The sequence below is a fragment of the Podarcis muralis genome, chromosome 1 (assembly GCF_964188315.1).
Source record: "Podarcis muralis chromosome 1, rPodMur119.hap1.1, whole genome shotgun sequence".
Lineage (NCBI taxonomy): Eukaryota > Metazoa > Chordata > Lepidosauria > Squamata > Lacertidae > Podarcis > Podarcis muralis.
This window is the reverse complement of record NC_135655.1, coordinates 108066799-108088896: the sequence shown is the minus strand read 5'-3', so window position 1 is coordinate 108088896 and position 22098 is coordinate 108066799. Positions and strand designations below refer to the sequence as shown.

The window sequence follows — 22098 nt, the reverse complement described above, 5'->3', positions numbered from 1 at the left end:
AACGAGGAGCGCCGGGCGAGACGCTGCAGGATCAGTCCCTCCCACTCCCCCACCTGCAAGCGGCTCTCGGTCCGCTTGGCTTTCCCGCCCTAGCGGCCGGAATGGGGGACGGCAGCTTGGAGCAGCCCGTTAACGGGAACAGCTGCTGCTGCTGCTGCTCCGGCAGTTCGCTGGGTGAAAAGAGGGGGGAATTCCAGCGCCGAGGCTGAGCCCGGGAAAACGCGCGGAGGGACGGCGGCGCGCGCGCGCGTGTGGCGAGGCCAGTGTGCGCCAAGGCGGGAAGCCGCGGCTCCCGAAGCGGGGGGAGGAGGAGGAGGAGGAGACGGCGGCCACCGCCAGCAGGAGCGCGGAGGAACAGGGAAGCTCTGTTTCCCTCTGGCGTTTGCGTCCGGGAAGGCTCCTCGCTGCCAGTTCCCCACTCCCTGGCGAAGTTTTCCAAGGTGTGGTTTCAAAGGGCAGCCTCCCATCCCTCTGGCGCTCCGTGCCGGGCTCCCGCTGAGCCCCAGGGGAAGCAGCAGGAGGAGGAGGAGGAGGGAAGGAAGGAAGGAGAGAGGGAGAGGGAGGTTCAGAGCGGACCGTCTGGGCGCGCGAGGGCAGCAGCCACAGCCGGGGAAGGAGGCGAAGAATGCGGGGCTGCTGCCTCCAAGGGCGGCGGGACGGCGCGCTCCGTCGTCGGGGGGTAGGCGACAGCCCTTGCCGCCTCCTTTGAGCGCGCTCTGCCCCTCCGCCGCCGCAGGTGAGACGGGCGGGCGGCTGACTTTGCCTGCGCGCCTCGGCGGGGGCGCTTTCCTTCGCGCGCCGCCGGAAAAGACTTCCAAGCTCCTCCACCTGGAGCCTGCAGCCTCAGCCGCCTTGGAGAGGAATGGACGGCCAGACGTGCGCGGCACCGGCTCGCCTCCCTCCTTCCGGGTAAGCAGCACCCGCAGCCTTTGCCGTCTGCTTCAAGGCGCGCGGAAGCAACGCAAAACACCCCCCCGACCCCCCACCCCTTGCAAGCCTCTGCGGATTGATCGCGCAACTTGGCTAAGTTGCAACAAGTTGCCTTTCGGGCGCGCTCCGCCTCCTTTTCTTCTGCCCTGGCCACTAGAGGTGGAGCGGGGTGGGTGGGGGCGTTTGTGTTTGGGGTGGTGGTGGTTTTGACTCGACAGAGACCTCAACACGTGAAGAACGTGGTCTGTAGAGTTGCTGTGATCATAGAATCAATGAAATGTAGAGTTGGAAGGGACCCCCTATGGTCATCTAGTCCAGCCCCCTGCAATGCAAGAACCTCAGCCGAAGAATCCCCGACAGGTGGTCACCCGATCTCCAAGGAAGGAGAGACCGCCATGTCCCAAGGGAAACCCGTTCGGTTGTCGAACAGCTCTTAGTCGAACAGGGCATTTCCTCTTTGAATTTAGTTTCTGATTCTTCCTGACAGTTTTGGGTGTTCTGTTTGGGGATTGCAGTTAAGACTCGCCGGAGTACTTCTGAGTAAGCATGCTTGCTTAGACTCGCACTGTAAGAAGCACGTATTTCATACTCACGTTATCTATCCATCTATCTATGTGTGTGTATCTCTTAAGCAGTGTATAGTATACACACTTGCTTGGGACGGGGAGCAGGCTGTGGGGCATTTACTTTGGAATAAGCAGATCAGGACTCAATGAAAAGGCATAAAACCCGAATACCCATTAAATGTTCCATGGTGCACATTTCCACATCAGTGTGCACAGGATCGCAGCCTGGTTTTGTGAGGTTGTTTTTTTGTGTGTGGGTTTTTGTGTGTGTGTGAAAGGCGTTCTATGATATAATGGAGAGCCAATCTGGTATAAAATGCTGATATTTTTCCTGTTATAAAAAGTTTGTGTGTGGGAGAAACCCATCCTTAGAAGTAAAATGCAATGTGGAAACACTTGGAGAGAGGGAAAAGGGAGGGGATGTGGACAGAGTGTTCTGGTGAAAAAATAATGCACCTTACGTGCGTTCAGATTCAGTAAATACACCCATGGAGGTCAGGTCAACTTAGCTTCATAAAAGGCAATTGTTGGGCTTGAGCGTTTGAAAGGCAATACCTGGGAATGCTTAGGAATCTGCACAGAGTTTGAAAATCTCCTTGCTACGTAGCAAACCATCTTTAGCATGTATGTGACTGTGATGTAGAGTTGAAGGGAAATCTCTCTGAACAGGGAAAGTATACGTGGGGTGTTAGTGGAGGGAACAGCTGTGCTTCTAATAAAGAAAACCTTAAAACAAAATTAAAAATGCATAATCTAGTAGGGCAAGGAAGGCACCGCAAGAATAACCTCATAAGTGTGCTTTGTCTTCTCCTTATCATCCTTTGGTTACTGAAAAGAAAAAGCCACTAAACTGAAAAGTTGAAACTTGCCTCCAGTCCATTGGAATGGTTAGGATCAATCATGCTTCCAAGGGGAATTAAGGGTGAATGTTGTTCCTGTGTCTCCAGTTCTTTTCACTTCCTCCTCAGGGGCTGCATCTGAAGAGTTAACAAGTGTGCTGACTGTACTTAGCGTTTGTGTACACAAAATAAAAGAACAGGTAGTTCAGCACATGGCAGCTTGACAATCTGAAAATATCGTTGGAGAAATTCAGGTGCTGGCCTTGTCCAAAGAAACCAGGAGCAACGTAGCCAGGCTAAGTAACACTCTAGTCTCTTCCCCAAGGCATTTCATTGTTCGTTTTGTGCAGGTATAAATGAGGGTGTGTGAAACAGAGTACGCCGCTCTGAAAATAATCTAATCTGTCTTTTGTGTCGGGTTTGTGTGCAAGTATAGTGGAAGCACAAAAGTGCAGATTTCATTTTTCCCTGTAGATTATGATAGGAATTTACTTTAGCAACAGGCCAGAACCTGTTCTTTCATATCATTGTACGTTAATATGTCTTGGTTATAGGCAGGAAATCTGTTGGGACACCAAGCCTATTTTAAAAGCTTAATTATGTGGAAGAAATATTTCTTAGTAGTCTGGATTAGCTGACAGTATTGCAGAGAGTACTCGCCGTGTCTGCGAGCCAGAAAGAGAAGTTGGAAAGAGAAGAATGGGTCTGCTTCTTGTCTGTTGTCCATGCTGAAGCACAGCAAGTAGGAAAACTGTAACGGAAGAAGAACAAATCAGAACTCAAGTGCTGCTTGCTTTAATAATGCGAACAAAGGCTGTTAAATAAAAACAAGACAATAATGCAAAATGCATGTGCTGTGGTTTTGGGATCAGGGCCAAAGGATGTAATGAACACTCCGAAGGGACATGAAGTGGCTCAACAAAGTGAAAAGGCATCTGCCCCAAACGGTTCCTGGTTGGTAGACCACCTGTGAACCATATGGAAGGCTGCTCTGAGCTCCATGGAGTGAAGACTAGGGTATAAATAGTACAGTTAAGTGGCTGATGGGGGTTTTTTGTTTCAAGGCACCTGGTGCCTCCTAGCAAACTTCATTTAGGTTGAAGTCCCTCTGCTTTGTGTGTGCCCCTTAATTTGATTCAGAATGGTGGGATATCCTTTGGCTTTTCATAGGACTCTTAAATTTACAGTGGTACCTCGGGTTACACACGCTTCAGGTTACAGATGCTTCAGGCTACAGACTCCGCTGACCCAGAAATAGTACCTCGGGTTAAGAACTTTGCTTCAGGATGAGAACAGAAATCGTGCTCCGGCGGTGCGGCCACAGCAGGAGGCCCCATTAGCTAAAGGGGTACCTCAGGTTAAGAACAGTTTCAGGTTAAGAACGGACCTCCAAAACGAATTTAGTTCTTAACCTGAGGTACCACTGTATACCTCTGGGGTTATGGTTTAGACTGCCTACAGTCTAAATTGTTTTGAAATGTTTTTAATATGTTTGTATTTTTTATTGTTTTATTTTTTATGTTTGCTGCCTTGGGAGGAAGGCCAGGATAGAAACTTAATAGAATAAATACACAGAAAAGTCAGCTATAAGCCAAGTGACCTTTGTTATGCCCCAGTTCATATATTTCACTTAAAACATATGTGCATTTCTACTCCACTTACTCATAAAATGTCTTAGACATGTCATTTTTGGGGGAAGTGCAAACAGATTGTTATTCCATTTAGGATATGACAGTGTAGCACAGTGTTTCCCAACCGGTGTTCTGCGGCACACTAGTGTGCCGCGAGACGTTGCCTGGTGTGCCGCGAGATGTTGCCTGGAGGGAGGCGGGCGAGTCGGGCGGCGAGAGGCGGGGCGGCGGCGGCAAGGAGAGGCCGCCCAGCGCGGGGCTCTCGCCGTCTGCCTGCCTGGCTGCCTGCGTGGCGCTGACGTCACGGGGCTGTAACGTGCCCCACATAGGCACACGCGGGGCGGCGAGCGAACTCCCTCCCACATCCCATCGCCGCTCGCTTCGGCCGGCCTACTGGGCTGTCGCAGGCGGAAGGCCTGCGCATGCGCGAGGTTTTCGCGCCTTCGGGGTTCCCTTCACGCCTTCCTCCTCCCGGGTCCTTGAGAGCGCAGGAAGCGGCAGCGCGAGACCGGCGTTGAGCCTGGTAGGTATTGCGCTTGCCAAGGCAGTCATTTGGGAAATGAAAACTTGCAAAGCAAGCAACCAGTTCAATCTGAAGTACGTGTATGCTTAATATCCTGTATCTGAAACTTGTTCTGCCCCCTCCCCCACACTTGGTGCCATTTTCATCTACACATGCAGCAGAGTAAGTTGACCCAGAATAGTACCAATTCAGATGGCAGATGGGAGAATGACAGTGCTGAATGCTTTCCCATGTAGAACAGTCCCTGCAAATAAAAACCTAGCATATTTGGAAGAGGGATGCTAGCCTAACCATTACCTTCTATGCTGTTACTATTTTTTTATTTTTTTTTACATAAGTAAAAAGTGACCTTTCCCCATCTGGCATGGTGGTGTGCCTCGAGATTTTTTTCATGAAACAAGTGTGCCTTTGCCCCAAAAAGGTTGGGAAACACTGGTGTAGCACTCTTCCAGGTTTTGTTTTGCATGCTGAAGATCTCAAATTCATTTACCAGCTTCTCTGGGTAGGGCTGCGTGAGATGCCTGTCTAAAACTTTGGGAGAGCTGTTGCCAGCCAGAGTGCAATCCTAGTACTATACAGGTTTCCTCAGAAGCAAGTCCCACTTTGCTCAGTTAAGCTTCCTTCTAGGTAAGTGTGAATAGGATTATATTGTCAAAGCCCTTTCAGGAACAATACCAAAGAAAATCCCAAAGAAAACATCATTGTCTCTCTTCCCTGTACGTGGGAGAGTTGTAGAGACGTTGTAGAGAAGTTTGCTTATAAAGGCCACGTGCACAGAAGCAAAACCGAGGTAGCTTTGCTTTAGGGAAGGGCTGTCACACAACGTAGAACATACGTTCTGCGTGAAGAAGGTCCCTGGAAAACTCCTGTCAGGTTAATGAGCTAGATGGACCCATGTATAAGGTGGACTTGGTATAAGGTAGTCTTTTTATATGTTCAGACATAGTATACAAACAGCTATTGAACTTGTAGGAAATGGTGCACAAGAATACTAGCATCTCTGGACTGTGCAATTCTCTCTTGTCCTTGCCAGTGGATGTCAGCTGTGGGGACTAGGTAGGAAATGATGTGAGCTGAAGCACCCTCGAGTTAGGAATGTCCTTTAGGTGAAGTACATTCAGTCCCCTAAATTAGTGTTTTCTGAGATGTGCTGTTAGGGAGGTATGCTTTGAACAACATGAGAAAACCATCACCTATAGCCTTTCAGTGACAATATGTGTTTTTAAGATTTCTGCCTCCTCCCCCCCCTTCCATTCTCTAAAATGTGGTGTTGAAAAGGAAATATTTGCTAACTTTCATATCCACGTTGTCCTCAACTCACTGTTGTGTTTTCATTTGTTTGGGGCTGCCATAGCGACCATAGGAAATACTGTAGATATGGTGGTGGGGGTGGGGAGAGACCCATCCGTATACAAGATCAAGTGACTCAGCTAAGTTCCCTTGCTAAGTCATAAATGAGTAACATGTTGTGTATTTCTGGTGTAAGGTTCAGCCCTGGTTTGTAGTAGCTTGGTATCCACTAATCTTTATTTCCCATAATTATTATTTTTTAACTGTTGGAATTTAACTGGTAAACACAATCCACTGAAACATTTTATTGCAGCACAGCAGTTCCCACGCCTCCGTATCTGAACGAGGTTACTGGAAAGATTGTGTAATCCCCCAAAGGGGACAGTGTTTGTAATAGTAATTTCCTATGAATGAATGAATGAATGAACAACACAATGAAGGCAGTCTCTTCCATGAACTGATGTTCATATGTTCTTAGAATGGATGTGGCAGTTAAACCCCACGCTAACTGAAAGCAATTGATTTTTGAATGAAATATGCATGTGCATTCCTTTATTGTAACATCAAAATGCAGATGCTCCGGCTGTAAACATCATCTGGAGGCTGGAATGAGAAACAGTAGGGATCATATGACTGCTGACAGGAGCAGCAACTGAAATGTATGATGCGATGCCATTGCATTGCTCATTTCTCCATTCCACTTTATTAGCTTCTGTTTCTGGGGGTGGGAAAAATTCATGGTGTGATGAAGTCCTATCACACGGTTTAGTTTCTTGGATATTACTGGGGAGAGAAGGGGAGGAAAGAGATACGGGGAAGCTGCTTTAGAGGCAGCCACATGACTTCTGTTGCATTTGATTTTTTTACTATTAAGTTGCAGAAGTACACTCCCCACATAGCCCAAGTAACTTCATGTTTCCTAGCAGCTTGTTCATCCTACCACAAGGCTTTTTTAACTGAAGCAGCAACTCTCCTGGAGTTGGAGAGAACATAGGGAACAAATATGTGTTGCACTTAAATCATCCTAGTTTCTCTAAGTAGCGAAAAATAAAACAGTTTTAAGGGCAGTGTGTTAAGGTCAGTGTTCTAACCACCTTTTCCTCCTTTAGCTCATCCTTGACTCCCTTGCCATCTGAAGGTACAGTTACCTCCCTAGTTCGTTTGCTGCTTCTAGCTTTGAAGAGTTATTATTATGATTGTTGTTGGTCTTAATGTTTTCAGTAGTGACATGCTCCTCAGATTTTTTTTAATCTTTTTTTTTGGGGGGGTATATGTTGTTCCCCTGAAGTTTGGGTTCTTTGCAAAAAGCCATATCCTTATGATGAAAACAATATTGTATAGATAATTACAAATGGATTCAAAGCTGAATAAAATGCACAGAAAAGCACACTTAGGTAAATATGTGATCTGTTTTGCAAGAGAAGTCGGGATAAGATCGTTATAATTGCTTGGGAAGATTGGCATTTCTCAAGAGAAGTGGGAGGTGGGACAGAGGATCGCATGGTTCTTGCTTACGGATTTTACCATATTGGAATTCCGTTCTGCTTTCATTAAGGTTCTGGTTTTGTTCTTTTGTTCATGTTACCCACCCTGAGCCTTTCAGATGGGACAGGCTATAAATGATAATTAAGCAGGAACGCTATTGGCTTAACCCTGGCTACAAAAACCCAGTCCAAAGGAAAATGTGTTAAAATTGCTTGAGCTTTGGCCTGTCCCCATGAGGACGGGAGGTGAACAGCTGTGAGGCAGACACTAGCCATCTTTCTTTAGGGAAACCCTGCTCTGAAAAACATACACAAACAGAAGATATTGGAGTGTATGATGTCGGCTGCCCTTGTAGCATAGTGGTGAGGCAGGGTTTCCCAAACTTGTTGGGAGGACTACAATTCCCATCATCCCTAGCTAGCAGGACCAGTGGTCAGGGATGATGGCAATTGTAGTCCAGAAACAGTTGGAGACCCAAGTTTGGGGAAACCCTGGGTTAGAGTGTCAGACTTGGACCCAGACCCCCAGGTTCAAAAATTCTGTAAGTCATGAACTCCTCTGGAAGCCCTTTGGTGATTTACTCTCTCTCTCAGCCTACCATACAGGGTTGCAGTGTGGGTAAAAAAGGAGGGCAAGAACTTTTTATATTACTTTGGAATTTATTGAAGAAGGGACAAGATAAAAATGTAGTAGTGATAATCATAACAAAGACTGGAGAAGTTTGTGTAACAAATATTGAGAATGGAGAGGAAGAGTGATCTAGTGAAATTCTGTAAACCGGTCCTTTCTTCTGCAGCTAAATAATATACATAAAAAATATACAGTGGTACCTTGGGTTACATACGCTTCAGGTTACGTACGCTTCAGGTTACAGACTCCGCTAACCCAGAAATAGTACCTCGGGTGAAGAACTTTGCTTCAGGATGAGAACAGAAATCGTGCAGCAGCGGCACAGTGGCAGCAGGAGGCCCCATTAGCTAAAGTGGTGCTTCAGGTTAAGAACAGTTTCAGGTTAAGAATGGACCTCCGGAACGAATTAAGTACTTAACCCGAGGCACCACTGTATACATAAAATATAATAAATACTTTTGCCTTTAAGCCACTTATTGCTCATCCCCGAAAAGAATGCACTAGCTTTTTCTGTGCTTCAGACCCCCTAAATTTCACTATTTATTTGCCTGAAGAGAGGCTAGCGAACATCACAGTGCAAAAAAAACCAAAACCCACCAGTCTGACCTGAAAGCATATGATTATACATTTTAAGTTGGCTGCTCAGAATCAGGTTTAAGCACTTCCCTTTCTCCTACAAAATGGTTATGCACTGCAGCCAGTTGAAATTTAGAAGATGGCGGTAAACTGCAGTGTGTGAATGTTTCCTTTGAAAATATCTGTAGACGTAAATTACAAGCGGGCAGTTTCAAAACCCAGTGTTTAATTTTCTTTTATTGCTTTATCATGGAAGGTGCTAAGATGACCTTGTTGTAAGGAGGGTGGAAAGTGATTTTGGTAGTTGTAGTACCTCTTCTCCGTTCTGAAACTAAGCTGGCGCCAAGTAGGCCTATGACACAGGCCTGTAGTGTTTTTAATCCTGCTGTGTCCAGGAATTGGTGTGGTTCCTAGTATAGCTTGCCAGAAATCCTCATTGCGTGTTTGAAATATCTTCAGTGCTGATGTTGTAGCCTTTCACCACTGGAGAGTGTTGCTGTGGGAAGCAGATCAAGGGAGCTTTTGGGGGTTGGGGAATGTAGCTACCAGGGTGGAAAAAAAAGATGTGTGGGAAGATAATGTGCACATGTGGAGCAGAAACAAGGGTGTGCAAGTAGAATTTAGCTCAAGATGAATGGTGTCCTGTCAGAAGTCTATAAACAAATGATAGGGCTTATGGATGACTATGTGGTGAAGGTATATCTTAAGAGAGAAAAGAGGTCCAGAACTTGAGAATATTACTGAATATGTTATTGTGTAAATGTGTGTTCTGCAGGAAAATATAAATGCATTTGGGTGCTTTCTGTAATAGTATGGTGCTTTTATTTTTAAGTTTGAAAACAGCTCTTACTGCTAAGCATTTTTATACTTGGAAAAACTGTTTTGACAATTCAGTGTTGTGATTTTGTTTTAGGTGTGAAAACAGTTAGGAAATGGAATCGGTAAAGAGCAAGAACACCATACTATTACAGAAGGCATATTAAATGCATAAATATACAATAAAGCAGTTAGCAATATGTAAATTTGGTGTGCTAGTATGGCACCCATAGGCAAAACAATGCCCCTGAACAGCACTGTGCTCTTAGATACCTTCGGTCTCAATATTTTGACCCTTACCCAGCCTACCACTGCATCCAGTCGCTGGCTTAAAACAGTCACAGACTTTTGGTTTGATACAGCAAGGTTCTTTTTATTCTAAGTTTGAAACCATACTGGACCCTACTAGCAGCTTTACTGCTGGGAGACAGTCCATCTCAAAACAATCTTTCCAGTGAAAACTAAGGGGTTGGTTTTCTTTGTGCAGCCTGTTGAGGCCTAAACAACATTTTGGATAAAGACGGTGACCATTTTGCGTGGGGGTTCTGTTCCCGGCCACCACATGCGTTGGTGCAAAGTGTATAAACGTGGCCCCCCTGCCTCGTACTGCTCTGCCACTGTTCTACCTTCTTCCAGATCCAAAAGGACCTGTTCATTGGCGATCACACGTCAGTTGGACGTGTCTAAAATGGTCACTGCCTGTACTTGTAGCATAAATCTGCATCCTGGAGGCCTGTGTTTTGGATGGCAAAAAAGATGCCAGCTTTTAAAAGAAAAAGGAACAACTGCTATACTAATGCATGAGTAAGCATGCCTGGTAGGCGATGCGGGTTAAAGTATTTAGCGCGTAAGTAGTTTTATGTCATATAGATAACAGTGGCTATATGCCAGTTGTTTATATATAAACACTGTTATATTGTGTTTTTTCTTTAAGAGTGATCTGAAGGTTCTGCAGCGATTAAGGGAACAATCTTCATCTATCTGGGAGGTGTTGCCCTAGGGAGCCTGAATGTTTGTCAGCTGCTGAATATGATGAAAAATTGTTTTCTTTTGTTGATTTGGCTGAGTGCAGCAGGACTCTCGTGAACTCTTAACAAAAATTATACTGAGAACTATGTGTGAGAGAACGCTTCTTCAGCAAATTCTTAAGACTTGTGAAAGATTGCTGAGTAATATCTGCATTATTCTTTCTTATTCATAAACACAATTAAAATGCAGTGGACAAGAGTTTGCGAATAACACTGGAGCATGTTTGGCATTTGTGGAAAGATTTGTGGCATTGCGAGGGAGGTTGAAACCTGGCAGAAGGCGAGGCCTTTGACAGGGACTTTTGCATCCCACAGTAGTTTAAATCCAACTCTGGTCCCTGTAACCTCACTTCTTGCAGTGAGGGAACCGCCAGGAGGTCCTCAGAGCTGGATCTGTTCCCAGAATGAACGATGGAGGTATACAGGGCTGAAGCTGTTTAGGGCTTCAGCACTTTGAATTGCGCTTGGAAATGTACTGGGAGCCAATGTAGAAGTTTTAGGACTGGTGTTCTATATGTTTTTTTTTTTTTATAATAAATTTTTATTAGTTTTCCATAAATAAAGAATAAACAAAACAAAAACATAGACATAAACAAACAAAAACATGACTTCCCCATACCACCCCTTTTCTGCATTCTTGTTTCAAGATTTTTCAGCAACCCTCTGATCATAACTTAAATATATTTCATGTATTTAACTTCAGTTAGTTATTAATACAACTGTAGTTCTTTATCTCTTATAACTCTGAGCCCCTAATTTTCCAAATTACAACAGTTTTTAAGATAAACTTTAAATTTGTTCCAATCTTCATCCACCGCTTCTTTCCCCCGGTCTCGAATTCTGCCAGTCATCTCTGCCAGTCCCATATAGTCGATCACCTTCGTCTGCCATTCTTCCAACGTGGGTAAATCTTGCGTCTTCCAATACTTTGCTAAAAGAATTCTTGCTGCTGTAGTGGCGTACATAAAAAATGTCCTATCCTTCTTTGGCACCATTTGGCCCACCATACCCAAGAGAAAGGCCTCTGGTTTTTTAACAAACGTTCTCTTCAGAACTTTTTTTATTTCATTATAGATCATTTCCCAGAAAGCCTTAATCTTCGGGCAGGTCCACCAAAGGTGATAGAAGGTTCCCTCCGTTTCATTGCACTTCCAACACTTGTTATTGGGCAAATGATAGATCTTTGCTAACTTAGCAGGAGTCATGTACCACCTGTAGATCATTTTCATAATGTTTTCTTTTAAGGCATTGCATGCCGTAAATTTAACACCAGTGGTCCATAACTGCTCCCAGTCTGCAAATTCAATGTCATGCCCAATGTCCTGTGCCCATTTAATCATATTAGATTTCACCATTTCATCTTGAGTATTCCATTTCAACAGCAAGTTGTACATTCTTGACAAATTTTTAGTATTGGGTTCTAACAGTTCTGTTTCTAGTTTTGACTTCTCCACCTGGAAGCCTTTCTTTCTGTCCTGTTTAAATACTTCATTTATCTGTCGATAATGTAACCAATCTCTCACCTTAAATTTCAGTTTCTCAAAACTCTGCAATTTTACATTTTCACCATCTTGTTCTATAATTTCACAATATTTAGGCCAATTAGAACCCATATTCAATTTTTTCACCTCTTTTGCTTCCATTGGTGACAACCACCTGGGGGTTTTACTTTCAAACAGGTCTTTATACTTAATCCAAACATTATACAGAGCTTTCCTCACCATATGGTTCTTAAAACCTTTATGCAATTTTACCTTGTCATACCATATATATGCATGCCAACCAAATCTGTTGTCAAATCCTTCAAGGTCCAAAATGTCTGTATTCTCGAGGAGCAGCCAATCTTTCAACCAGCAAAACGCTGCTGATTCATAGTAGAGTCTTAAGTCCGGCAGGGCAAAACCCCCTCTATCTTTCGCATCTGTTAATGTCTTAAATTTTATTCTTGGCTTTTTGCCCTGCCAAACAAATTTCGATATGTCTTTCTGCCACCTCTTGAAACAGTCCATCTTGTCTATTATTTGTAATGTCTGAAACAGAAATAACATTCTAGGCAATACATTCATTTTGATAACAGCAATTCTGCCTAACAAGGAAAGTTTCAGCCTTGACCATATGTCTAAATCTTTCTTAACTTCTGTCCAACATTTATCATAATTGTCTTTAAAAAGATTCACATTTTTCGATGTCAAATTCACCCCCAGGTACTTCACTTTTTTTGCTATCTCCAAACCTGTTTCATTCTGGAATGTCTCTTTTTCTTCATTTGTTAGGTTTTTTTCCAATACTTTAGTTTTTTGTTTGTTCAACTTAAATCCTACAACTTGACCAAATATCTCGATCAGTTCTAAAACTCTTTTTGTGCTAGTGATTGGCTGTTGCAAAGTCAAAACTAGGTCATCTGCAAATGCCCTTAATTTGTACTCTTTCACTCCGACCTGAATTCCTTTAACCAACTGGTCCTTTCTAATCATATTTAACAAAACCTCCAGAACCAGTATAAAAAGTAGGGGGGAAATAGGACATCCCTGTCGTGTTCCTTTCTCTATGGCTATCTCTTCCGTTACCACATTGTTCACAATTAGCTTTGCCTTCTGCTCAGAATAAATTGCACCTATACCATTTTCAAAACCTTGGCCTACCCCCATCCCTTGGAGATTCTTTTTCATAAAACTCCAACAAATATTGTCAAAGGCTTTCTCCGCGTCCACAAAAATCAAAACCGCTTTTCTGTTAATGTTCATTTCCAACAGTTCCACAATGTCTATTATGTTCCTCACATTGTCTGACATGTGTCTACCCGGGAGAAAGCCAGATTGATCCTTATGAATCTCACCTATCAATACTTTCTTCAGTCTTTTTGCTAAAATGTCTGCAAAAATTTTGTAATCCACATTTAATAATGATATCGGGCGGTAGTTCTTAACCTGGTTCTTTTCAGTCTCGGTCTTTGGTATAAGTGAGATAAAAGCCTCTTTCCACGTTTCAGGTGCCTTTTTCCCCTCCAATATTTCATTGCAAACTTCTTTTAGTGGTTGCACTAAACCTTCTCTCAAAGCTTTATAATATCTAGCCGTCAGTCCGTCTGGTCCTGGAGACTTTCCCAGTTGTGCCTTTTGAATGGCCTCCTCTATTTCCTGTTCTGTTATTTTCTCATTCAAAATCAACTTGCCCTGTTCTGGAATTTTCGGTAGTCCATAATTTTTAAGAAATTCTTCTATTTCTTGTTCGTTTACTGGCCCTTGTGTGTATAATTTCCTAAAAAAACTTTGGAAACAGTTACTTATCTCATTTGGCTTATGAACATTCTTTCCCTCTATCTCCAAACAAGTAACTGTGTTCAATTTTTGTCTCTTTTTCAATTGCCATGCAAGGAGCTTCCCACACTTATCTGCAGACTCAAAAGTCCTTTGTCTCATTTGTTTAATTTTCCATTCTATCTCTTGATTTGTCAGTTCCATATATTGCGTCTGATAATATTTTATTTCTCTCAAAATTTCTTGAGACTTTGGTTTTGACCTCAGTTTCTTTTCTCCTTCCTTCATTTTTTCTAAAATTCTTTCTTTCCTTTCATTTTGCTTTTTCCTCTTGATTGAATTCTGTTGTATCAGGAAGCCTCTCATCACGGCTTTACTTGCGTCCCAAATTGTTCTTTTTTCCACATCTGTTCTCAAATTTATCTCGAAGTAATCTTTCAATGTCTTTAGGGCCTTTGTACTGGTGTTCTATATGGTCCCGGTGGCCGCTCCCAGTCACCAGTCTGGCAGCTGCATTCTGGATTAGTTGTGGTAGTAATAATAATAATAATAATAATAATAATAATAATAATAATAATAATTTATTTATACCCTGCCCATCTGGCTGGGTTTCCCCAGCCAATCTGGGTGGCTTCCAACCGAATATTAAAAACAATACAGTGTCAGACATTAACAATTTCCCTAAACAGGGCTGTCTTTTAAAAGTAAAATAGTTGCTTATTGCCTTGATGGGAGGGTGTTCCACAAGGCAGGCGCCACTACCAAGAAGGTCCTCTGCCTGGTTCCCTGTAAACTCACTTCTCGAAGCGAGGGAACCGCCAGAAGGCCCTTGGCGCTGGCCCTCAGTGTCCGGGCTGGATGATGGGGGTGGAGACGCTCTTTCAAGTATACAGGACCGAGGCCATTGTAGTTTCCAAGACACCATCAAAGGGTAGCCCCATGTAGACTGCATCGCAGTAGTCCAAGCAGGAGATAACGAGAGCATGTACCATTATGGCGAGACAGTGTGCAGGCGTACCAGATGCAGAAGAGCCTGATGGATCAGGCCTGTGGTCAACCCAGTCCCAACATTTGTGTTCTCACAGTGGCAATAAAGATGCCTTTTGGGAAACCCAAAAGCAAGATCTGAGCACAACAGAACTCTCCCCTCCTGTAGTTTCTGGCAACTGGTATTCAGAGGCATAGTACTTTTGACAGCGGAGGTAGTACAGTGGTACCTCAGGTTACATACACTTCAGGTTACAGATGCTTCAGGTTGCTAACCCAGAAATATTACCTCAGGTTAAGAACTGTGTTTCAGGATGGGAACAGAAATTGTGCGGCGGCGGCAGCAGCAGGAGGCCCCATTAGCTAAAGTGGTGCTTCAGGTTAAGAACAATTTCAGGTTAAGAACAGACCTCCAGAACGAATTAAGTTCTTAACCCGAGGTACCACTGTATAGAGAAATCAGAAATGGTCTCTATAGTATCTCATTATGTAGAATATAAATCACATTAAGGCAGTGAGTAAATATCAAAGTAATGGATAAAAACAAAACATGAAACAATCCAACAACAGAAAAGTGTAAAACAAATCACCAAATGTCAATTCATAATTGCTCAGTAAGAACAATTTCAGGTTAAGAACAGACCTCCAGAACGAATTAAGTTCTTAACCCGAGGTACCACTGTATAGAGAAATCAGAAATGGTCTCTATAGTATCTCATTATGTAGAATATAAATCACATTAAGGCAGTGAGTAAATATCAAAGTAATGGATAAAAACAAAACATGAAACAATCCAACAACAGAAAAGTGTAAAACAAATCACCAAATGTCAATTCATAATTGCTCAGTAACAAGGGCAGTTCAAAACAACCCAGAAGCCTAAAATAAAACAGTCTCTTCCAACAGGCTGTACAAGAAACACCCAATTAATTCATATTGCAATAAAATCCAAGAACCATTAGTATTATTCATAAGCTTAAAAACTGCACGATTAACAGCCTGTAAGACAAGACCTGCCATTTGCCAGGGAGGTGGTGGCGAATCTTTGGAAGCCCAAGATGTGCTGGATGTTAAGTAATCTACTTTGTTAGTATGGGAAACGTGGCTCAGTCTTATTTAAAAGGCGTCTTTGAACAGCCCACAGAGCAGTGTGAACAATGCTTGTCTGTGTTAGACTAACAGAAGCCGTGCTCTGACATTCCTTAAAATACCAGTGGCCGAAAGAATTTCTGATGTGGCCTGATGACTTACCCAAATTCTGCCTCGATTAAATTAGAAACCTAAACAGTGTTGCTTTAAGATGCAGTGCCGTTTTGTTTGTGTGCTTCTGAGGAAGACTTTGTGACTTTTCCTTTTCTAAATGACCAAAGAAACCAGTGCAGATCACCCTAACTGTCCAAGTTTCACATCATATCCAGTACATTCCCCTACTCCCAATAGAGACAGCTCACATGTTCAGCATGCACATGAGTCCCTGAGTGGTGTAGGATAAACCGTGTACATGCACATCTGAATTAGCGCATAGACCAAAAACAAATCAGAAGATGAATGTAGAAGTGGATCACAAGACTTTCCATGGTTTCAGTCTAAATGGCTGTATTGCTTAGTTTCAAATATTCCCTGCAAATAGTCTTGTGTGTGTGTGTGTCATCTGTCCATTTCTGACTTGGTTGTTTTTAAAATCAGAATACTTTCCCTAACTTTCCAACATAAAAATTGCATCCCTTTTGGAAAATAATCATATGCTCCTCACAAAACCTGTTAGAAATATACTTCCTGTTTGTGTGCCCATTGAGTAAGTAGGCAAAAAATTAAGCAAGCTTTGGGAATGGTTTGCCATAATAGGTTCAGGTTCAGCCACTAATCTTACCAGAAATGTGGTGGGAAGCTTGCCACAGGCTCTTCCTGTTGTACAGATAACAATGAATATTGTTTTCTTTGTTGTCATTGCACAGACTTTCACATGCTTCCAATTTAAATTGTTTGCAGCTGTTTTTCAATCAGAGTTAAATCAGACAATTAAAGAAGGGAGAGGAATACCTGAGTACCTCCCTGTTGTTTAGCAAAGTTTTGCAAGTTTACCAGCTTTTGCAAAAGCCACTTAATATGTTTAATGTTTAGGTAGACAGGCAGAACAGATCTGATATTGCAGAATGATGCAGATTGTGTCTTTGCTTAGCTATGTTGTGTAATAGGAGGTATGTGGGTGCTTTTTATTTTTTAAGTATTAGGTGAGTTAACATTTGTGGCCTAGGGAACATATAAAAGTTAAGGGTGTAGTATCTCGGCCAATTCAGGAAAGTGATTTTAAAATCTCCCTTGCGTTGTTGTTCCCTTGCTCCTTTGCTCCCTTGGTTTGCTGCATGTCAGGTGCAGCAGACTGCAGACTTACGTGCTTTCCTTGCTCCAACCCCTGTGTGGCTAAGAGAAGATCGAGAATCTTCTGCTTCCACTTCAGATTGGCTGCAGTTTAGTGTGTTGTCTGAAATGCAAACTGTAGTTAATCTTAACTGGATGGGCTTTTTTTAACCTAGCCAACTTCATATACTACAGTTTGAAATTGGTTTGTTTTGACAAACCACAGTTGTGATTAACCTCAGTTTGTCTGGGTGTGGTTATGAAGAACAAACCATGGCTACTCTAAAATGGAAGCCAAAGCTTCTAAACCACCTCCTCTTGGAGAAGAACGAGCCAGGTAGGGTGCATGAGCCTCATTCTTGCTGTGACTTGTCCTCATTACACTAAACTATGGTTCAAATTTCAGCTTTATGTGTGAATGAGACCACTGAGTTAGATCATTGACTGTTTAACTGAGTACAGTGGTAAATTGGGTTAAGAACTTCATTCGTTCTGGAGGTCTGTTCTTAACCTGAAACTGTTCTTAACCTGAGGTACCACTTTAGCTAATGGGGCCTCCCGCTGCTGCCGCGCCGCATGATTTCTGTTCTCATCCTGAAGCACAGTTCTTAACCCGAGGTACTACTTCCGGGTTAGCGGAGTCTGTAACCTGAAGCGTTTGTAACCTGAGGTACCACTGTACTGACTACAGTGACTGGGAGTTGCTCTCCAGGGTTTGAGACAAGAGTGCTATTTGGAGATGGCAGGATTCTACCTTGGACCTCTTGCTTTTAAAGCATATACTCTACCACTGATGTATGGCCTATCAGCTGAAATCATGGCTGTGAATTCACTGACAATTGTAGACATTGCTGTCACACATCTAGGCCGCATCAGCTCACCATAATACATATTGATTTACTCATGAGAATTGGTGATCGTTATAAAAGACGAGTCAAAATGTGTGTTACAGAGGACCAGACTTGTGCTTCTTCTGTTTCTCTCATTTCCAAGTGGTATTGGAATGGAAATGGTTGCCACCAAGGTAAAGCCTGAGGTGTCTTTTGTCTGTCCAGCTTTAGTTCAAATGGATTGATGTGCAAAATTGTAAAAAGAGGTGGACATGAGATTTGGAGATTAAATGCTGCAGCTTTATTAAAATAACCGAAATTAGAAATAAACAGTAGGATGAGCAAAGACGGGAGTAATTAAGCTACCTGCACTTGCCAGGGGAACTGGTATGACTGTGCAGCCACAAACAGCCAGGGCTCAAGCCTGAGCCACCTAAATAGCATCCGTGGGCTAATCTGTAAGGAGGTGAGTAGCAGATAAACACATAGCAGCTGGCTAGCTCTGCTGTGTAATGCCTGCCCAGGCCCAACCCTAGAGCCACAGAGCACCATATAATCCTTACAGTACTTGCAGAAGCAGGAGTTGCCACCCCGATAATATATCTAGAATACAGAAATCGGACAACCAAAGTCCTAACTGTATACTGTTTTTATTTCCTAGACCTGCACAGTGCCCCAAATATGGTGCTGATAACTATCCTTGACTGCAAACAAAGACTGTGCTTTCTAAGTTTACTTGCGTTTCTAAATTCTGCTCTCTGTTTATCAGAATGGCCAAACACTGTGAAGTCGAGGTACTTATTGGAATATTAAGATGCCTTAACATTCTCTTCCCTTATGGTTGTGCAAGTATTAAAAAATCATTCTCCTGATATTGCTCTTCCAGTCCTTAATAGTGAGGATGCCTTACTGTGCCTGTGAATAAATATTACAAATCACAGGAACATTGCAAGCTTGAGAAATACTCTTCTTTTTCTTGGGATGAAAAGGAACACACCCAAAAATTACCTGGCATAAAAACCCACTCTGGTCTCTCTCTCTCTCTCTATTTATAGTGGTGTAGTCCTTGGTTTTAATTCTTTTCCATCCTCCAAACAGCCAGCTCTTCATTCTACAGTTCCTTACGCTGAAAAGCAGCCAAAACTAGCACAGGAGAGGGAGGTGGTTGTGGTTGTGGAAGGATTTCCAGCTTGCCAAAACTCAGCCCAGAGCAAATTTGTTTATGGCATAGTTGTGTAAACCTTTGGGAATCGTGTTCATGGAACAGCTGAAAGAATCACCCTTTGCAATATTGCCGGCTGGTAAAGGATAGGCTTTGTGTAGTGTACAGGCAGGGCTTGAATAGTTTACTCAACACCAAAAGGTTGGGTTCCCAGAAGAAAGTTCACTTTTGTTGTGTGACAGCTCGGAGGCTTCCCTCCTCCCTCCTTCTCATTATACAAGTAGTCATTACTCTGATGCAGTCATAGAAACTCTGCTTGCTTTCAGAAGGTAAGTAGCTGGGATTTTGTTGGAGTAGTCAGTCCTTTCAGAGTGAAGACTACAATAACAATAACACTTTTAATTTATGTCCTGTCCCCTGATGAAGTTCTGTTGCATATTCATCAAAGATGCCACTTTGAGTTGCAGTTTGATGTATAATTGCTTTTTCTTAGCTTTTATCAACAAGTTTCAGATAGAAAGGGGGGGGGAAAGCAAAGTTACTTGCAAAATAACTATAATAATGAGCATATCTAACTCAGACCTTGAATTTCAAACAGAGTTAAGTTCTCTGTAACATGCTGGCATCCCTTGCCCCCATTTTTACTCTCATCAGATTTTAACTATGGAATTAAAGGAGAGATTTTGATGACAGAATACTGCAGTACTAGACCTGGCGAGCAAGAAGTGGCAAATATGCACTGAATTTGCCACGGCATTTCCCCTCCGGAATATTGAGGTTTCTTCTCTTTCTCTAGTACAGGTTTATAAAGTCTCAGATCAGAAGAAACCATTCATTCAATGTTCATGTCGCCATCATAATTTAGAAATTCACAAAGATGAATCAATAGGTTGTCCATACTTAGACATTTAAGTATTCAAATCTAATTGATAAATGAACTCAGGGTGTGGGAATCTGGATAAGCATATATTTAAAATGAATATCAATATATATTAAAATACTATATTGAAAAGCATATATCAAAAAGAACTTTTCAAATGTTTTATATTAATTGATGAATCGGGAAGCTAAAGAGTAATAGCTTCGTGAGCCATCAGTTTGATTACCAGATCTTTAAAATGTGTAAATTGATGCCTTATATTGATCATCCCCAAAGCATCATGAGAGTGTGCATTTTTCCTCCTGCTTTTAGGAAACGGAGATATTACTTCACTGGGCACAAATTGAATACAGTAATGTACATTTGGGTATGCACTGTATTTAAATATTTTATACTGTACCTGATTGACTGCTTCAGTTCTATTGTGGCCTTTTGTTTAAGATATTGCTTGCCTCTAAATTGGTGATTGAAAACTGATGTGGAAACTTGTGAAATACTTGCTGTTGGGTGTTGCTGTTGTTGAGTCATTTAGTTGTGTCTGACTCTTCGTGACCCCATGGACCAGAGCACGCCAGGCACTCCTGTCTTCCACTGCCTCCCGCAGTTTGGTCAAACTCATGCTGGTAGCTTCGAGAACACTGTCCAACCATCTCGTCCTCTGTCGTCGCCTTCTCCTTCTGCCCTCCATCTTTCCCAACATCAGGGTCTTTTCCAGGGAGTCTTCTCTTCTCATGAGGTGGCCAAAGTATTGGATCCTCAGCTTCACGATCTGTCCTTCCAGTGAGCACTCAGGCTGTTGGGTAAGCAAAGGTTAATGTAGTCCTGAAATTATTTCCTCGAATCATAGAATGGTAGAATTGGAAGGTGCCACAAGAGTCTCCTAGTCCCAACAACCCACAGTGCAGGAATCTTTCCCCCAATGTGGGGCTTAAACCCACAACTCTCAAATTAAGAGTATTGTGCTCTACCAACTAACTTGACTTTCTCTGCATACTGATTTAACAGTGAGCTGCTTCAGCTCGTGAAAATGAAAGTACGGTAGTTAAACAAAAATTTAAAATGCATTGGTAAAATTAGTAGCTGACTGGTATTCTGTAAACAGCCTTAGGGGTCAATATACTGTCACCACGTCAGATACTGGTTTCCTAATTGTGCTTTTGGTGTTAGTTACACAGCTAACACCATTTGTTGTAACCTTGTTTCTGGTATGTCAAAAGTTGGCATTCTGGAAAAATTTACACTCATGTGTATGAGTTTTTAAATATTTAATTTGGATAAAGCCCTTTTACATTTTTAAAACCAGACATCTGAACTTCTGATGCGAAACAGATGGCTTTATTTCAACATTTGTTGTCACATTGCATCCACTTAGATTGTTTAGCTATGTCCTGATTTCTTTCTTTCCTTTCTTTCTTTTTTCTTTTTCTTTTTTTGCAAAAGATTGAAGATAAAATCCAGATGCTTCTCAGATAATGCCAATGGATGTTTCTTTCACTGGTATTTTAGCACAGCCTATCTTTTAGGGTTTGGTGTATTGGAAACAGTGCAGCAGACTGGCGTGACCCAGAGATTTGGAAGAAGCCAAAACATTAGGTAAAATATTTGCATTAACAGGCCACTCATTTGGGTGATTTATCAAATTATTCCCGTGGATACAAATGCTAAAGTGTCTTATTATTGAAAGGTCACCCACAAAACATGTTTACAAATGGACCTGTTTGCTGAAGCTGGTTTTTTAAAAAAGCAAATTGACTTATGGGATTGTATTTGGAAAAAGTGGCATGGATTACTTGCTCCAACAAAATGTATTTGTTCACATGAACCAACCCTGTATCTGTAATCAATCATCATACTGTTCTTTGCTGCTGTCAACAGCAAGGATGATGTGGGTTAAACTAGAACCTGGTTTAGAGAAAAAACCCTTGTCACAGTTAGGTAAAGATTGTGTTTCATTGAACCTGTATATCGGTGACAACTGTGGAATGTTACTAAGAGTTTAGGAGTGGTTTTTGTTGGGTAATCTAACATGCCCAGCTGGCCTGATTGCCAAATCATTGGCATCGCTACAGTTACTGCTTATTGTAGCTGGCTCTCAGAACAGAGATTAAAATCATGACCCAGTTTCAGTCTGTGGTCTGAGAGCAAACTATGGCCTGTTTTGCATGTCTTGTTAAATAATAGTTAACAACAAACCATGGTTAAATGTTGAATGCACAGCCTGTTGGTGCATACTGTCTCTCTAAATAAACCATGTCACATCTCTCTAAATAAACCATGTCGACCATGCACCAGCACATTGCTTGTTCACAC

At 42.5% G+C, this 22098-nt stretch overlaps 1 protein-coding gene across 4 annotated transcripts in view; it reads left to right on the top strand.

Annotated features, from left to right (window-relative positions):
- The first annotated feature begins 319 nt into the window (after positions 1-319).
- Positions 320-22098, top strand: part of COBLL1 (cordon-bleu WH2 repeat protein like 1) — a 93129-nt gene continuing 71350 nt past the window's right edge. The window contains exon 1 of one of the 4 annotated variants that reach the window (XM_077936814.1): positions 320-440. Coding sequence is in view for 3 of the 4 variants with exons in the window: in XM_077936825.1 (XP_077792951.1) it covers positions 863-909 (47 nt within the window). In the remaining variant the exon portion in view is untranslated. The other 3 variants (XM_077936825.1, XM_077936820.1, XM_028747388.2) reach the window with 3 other exon arrangements.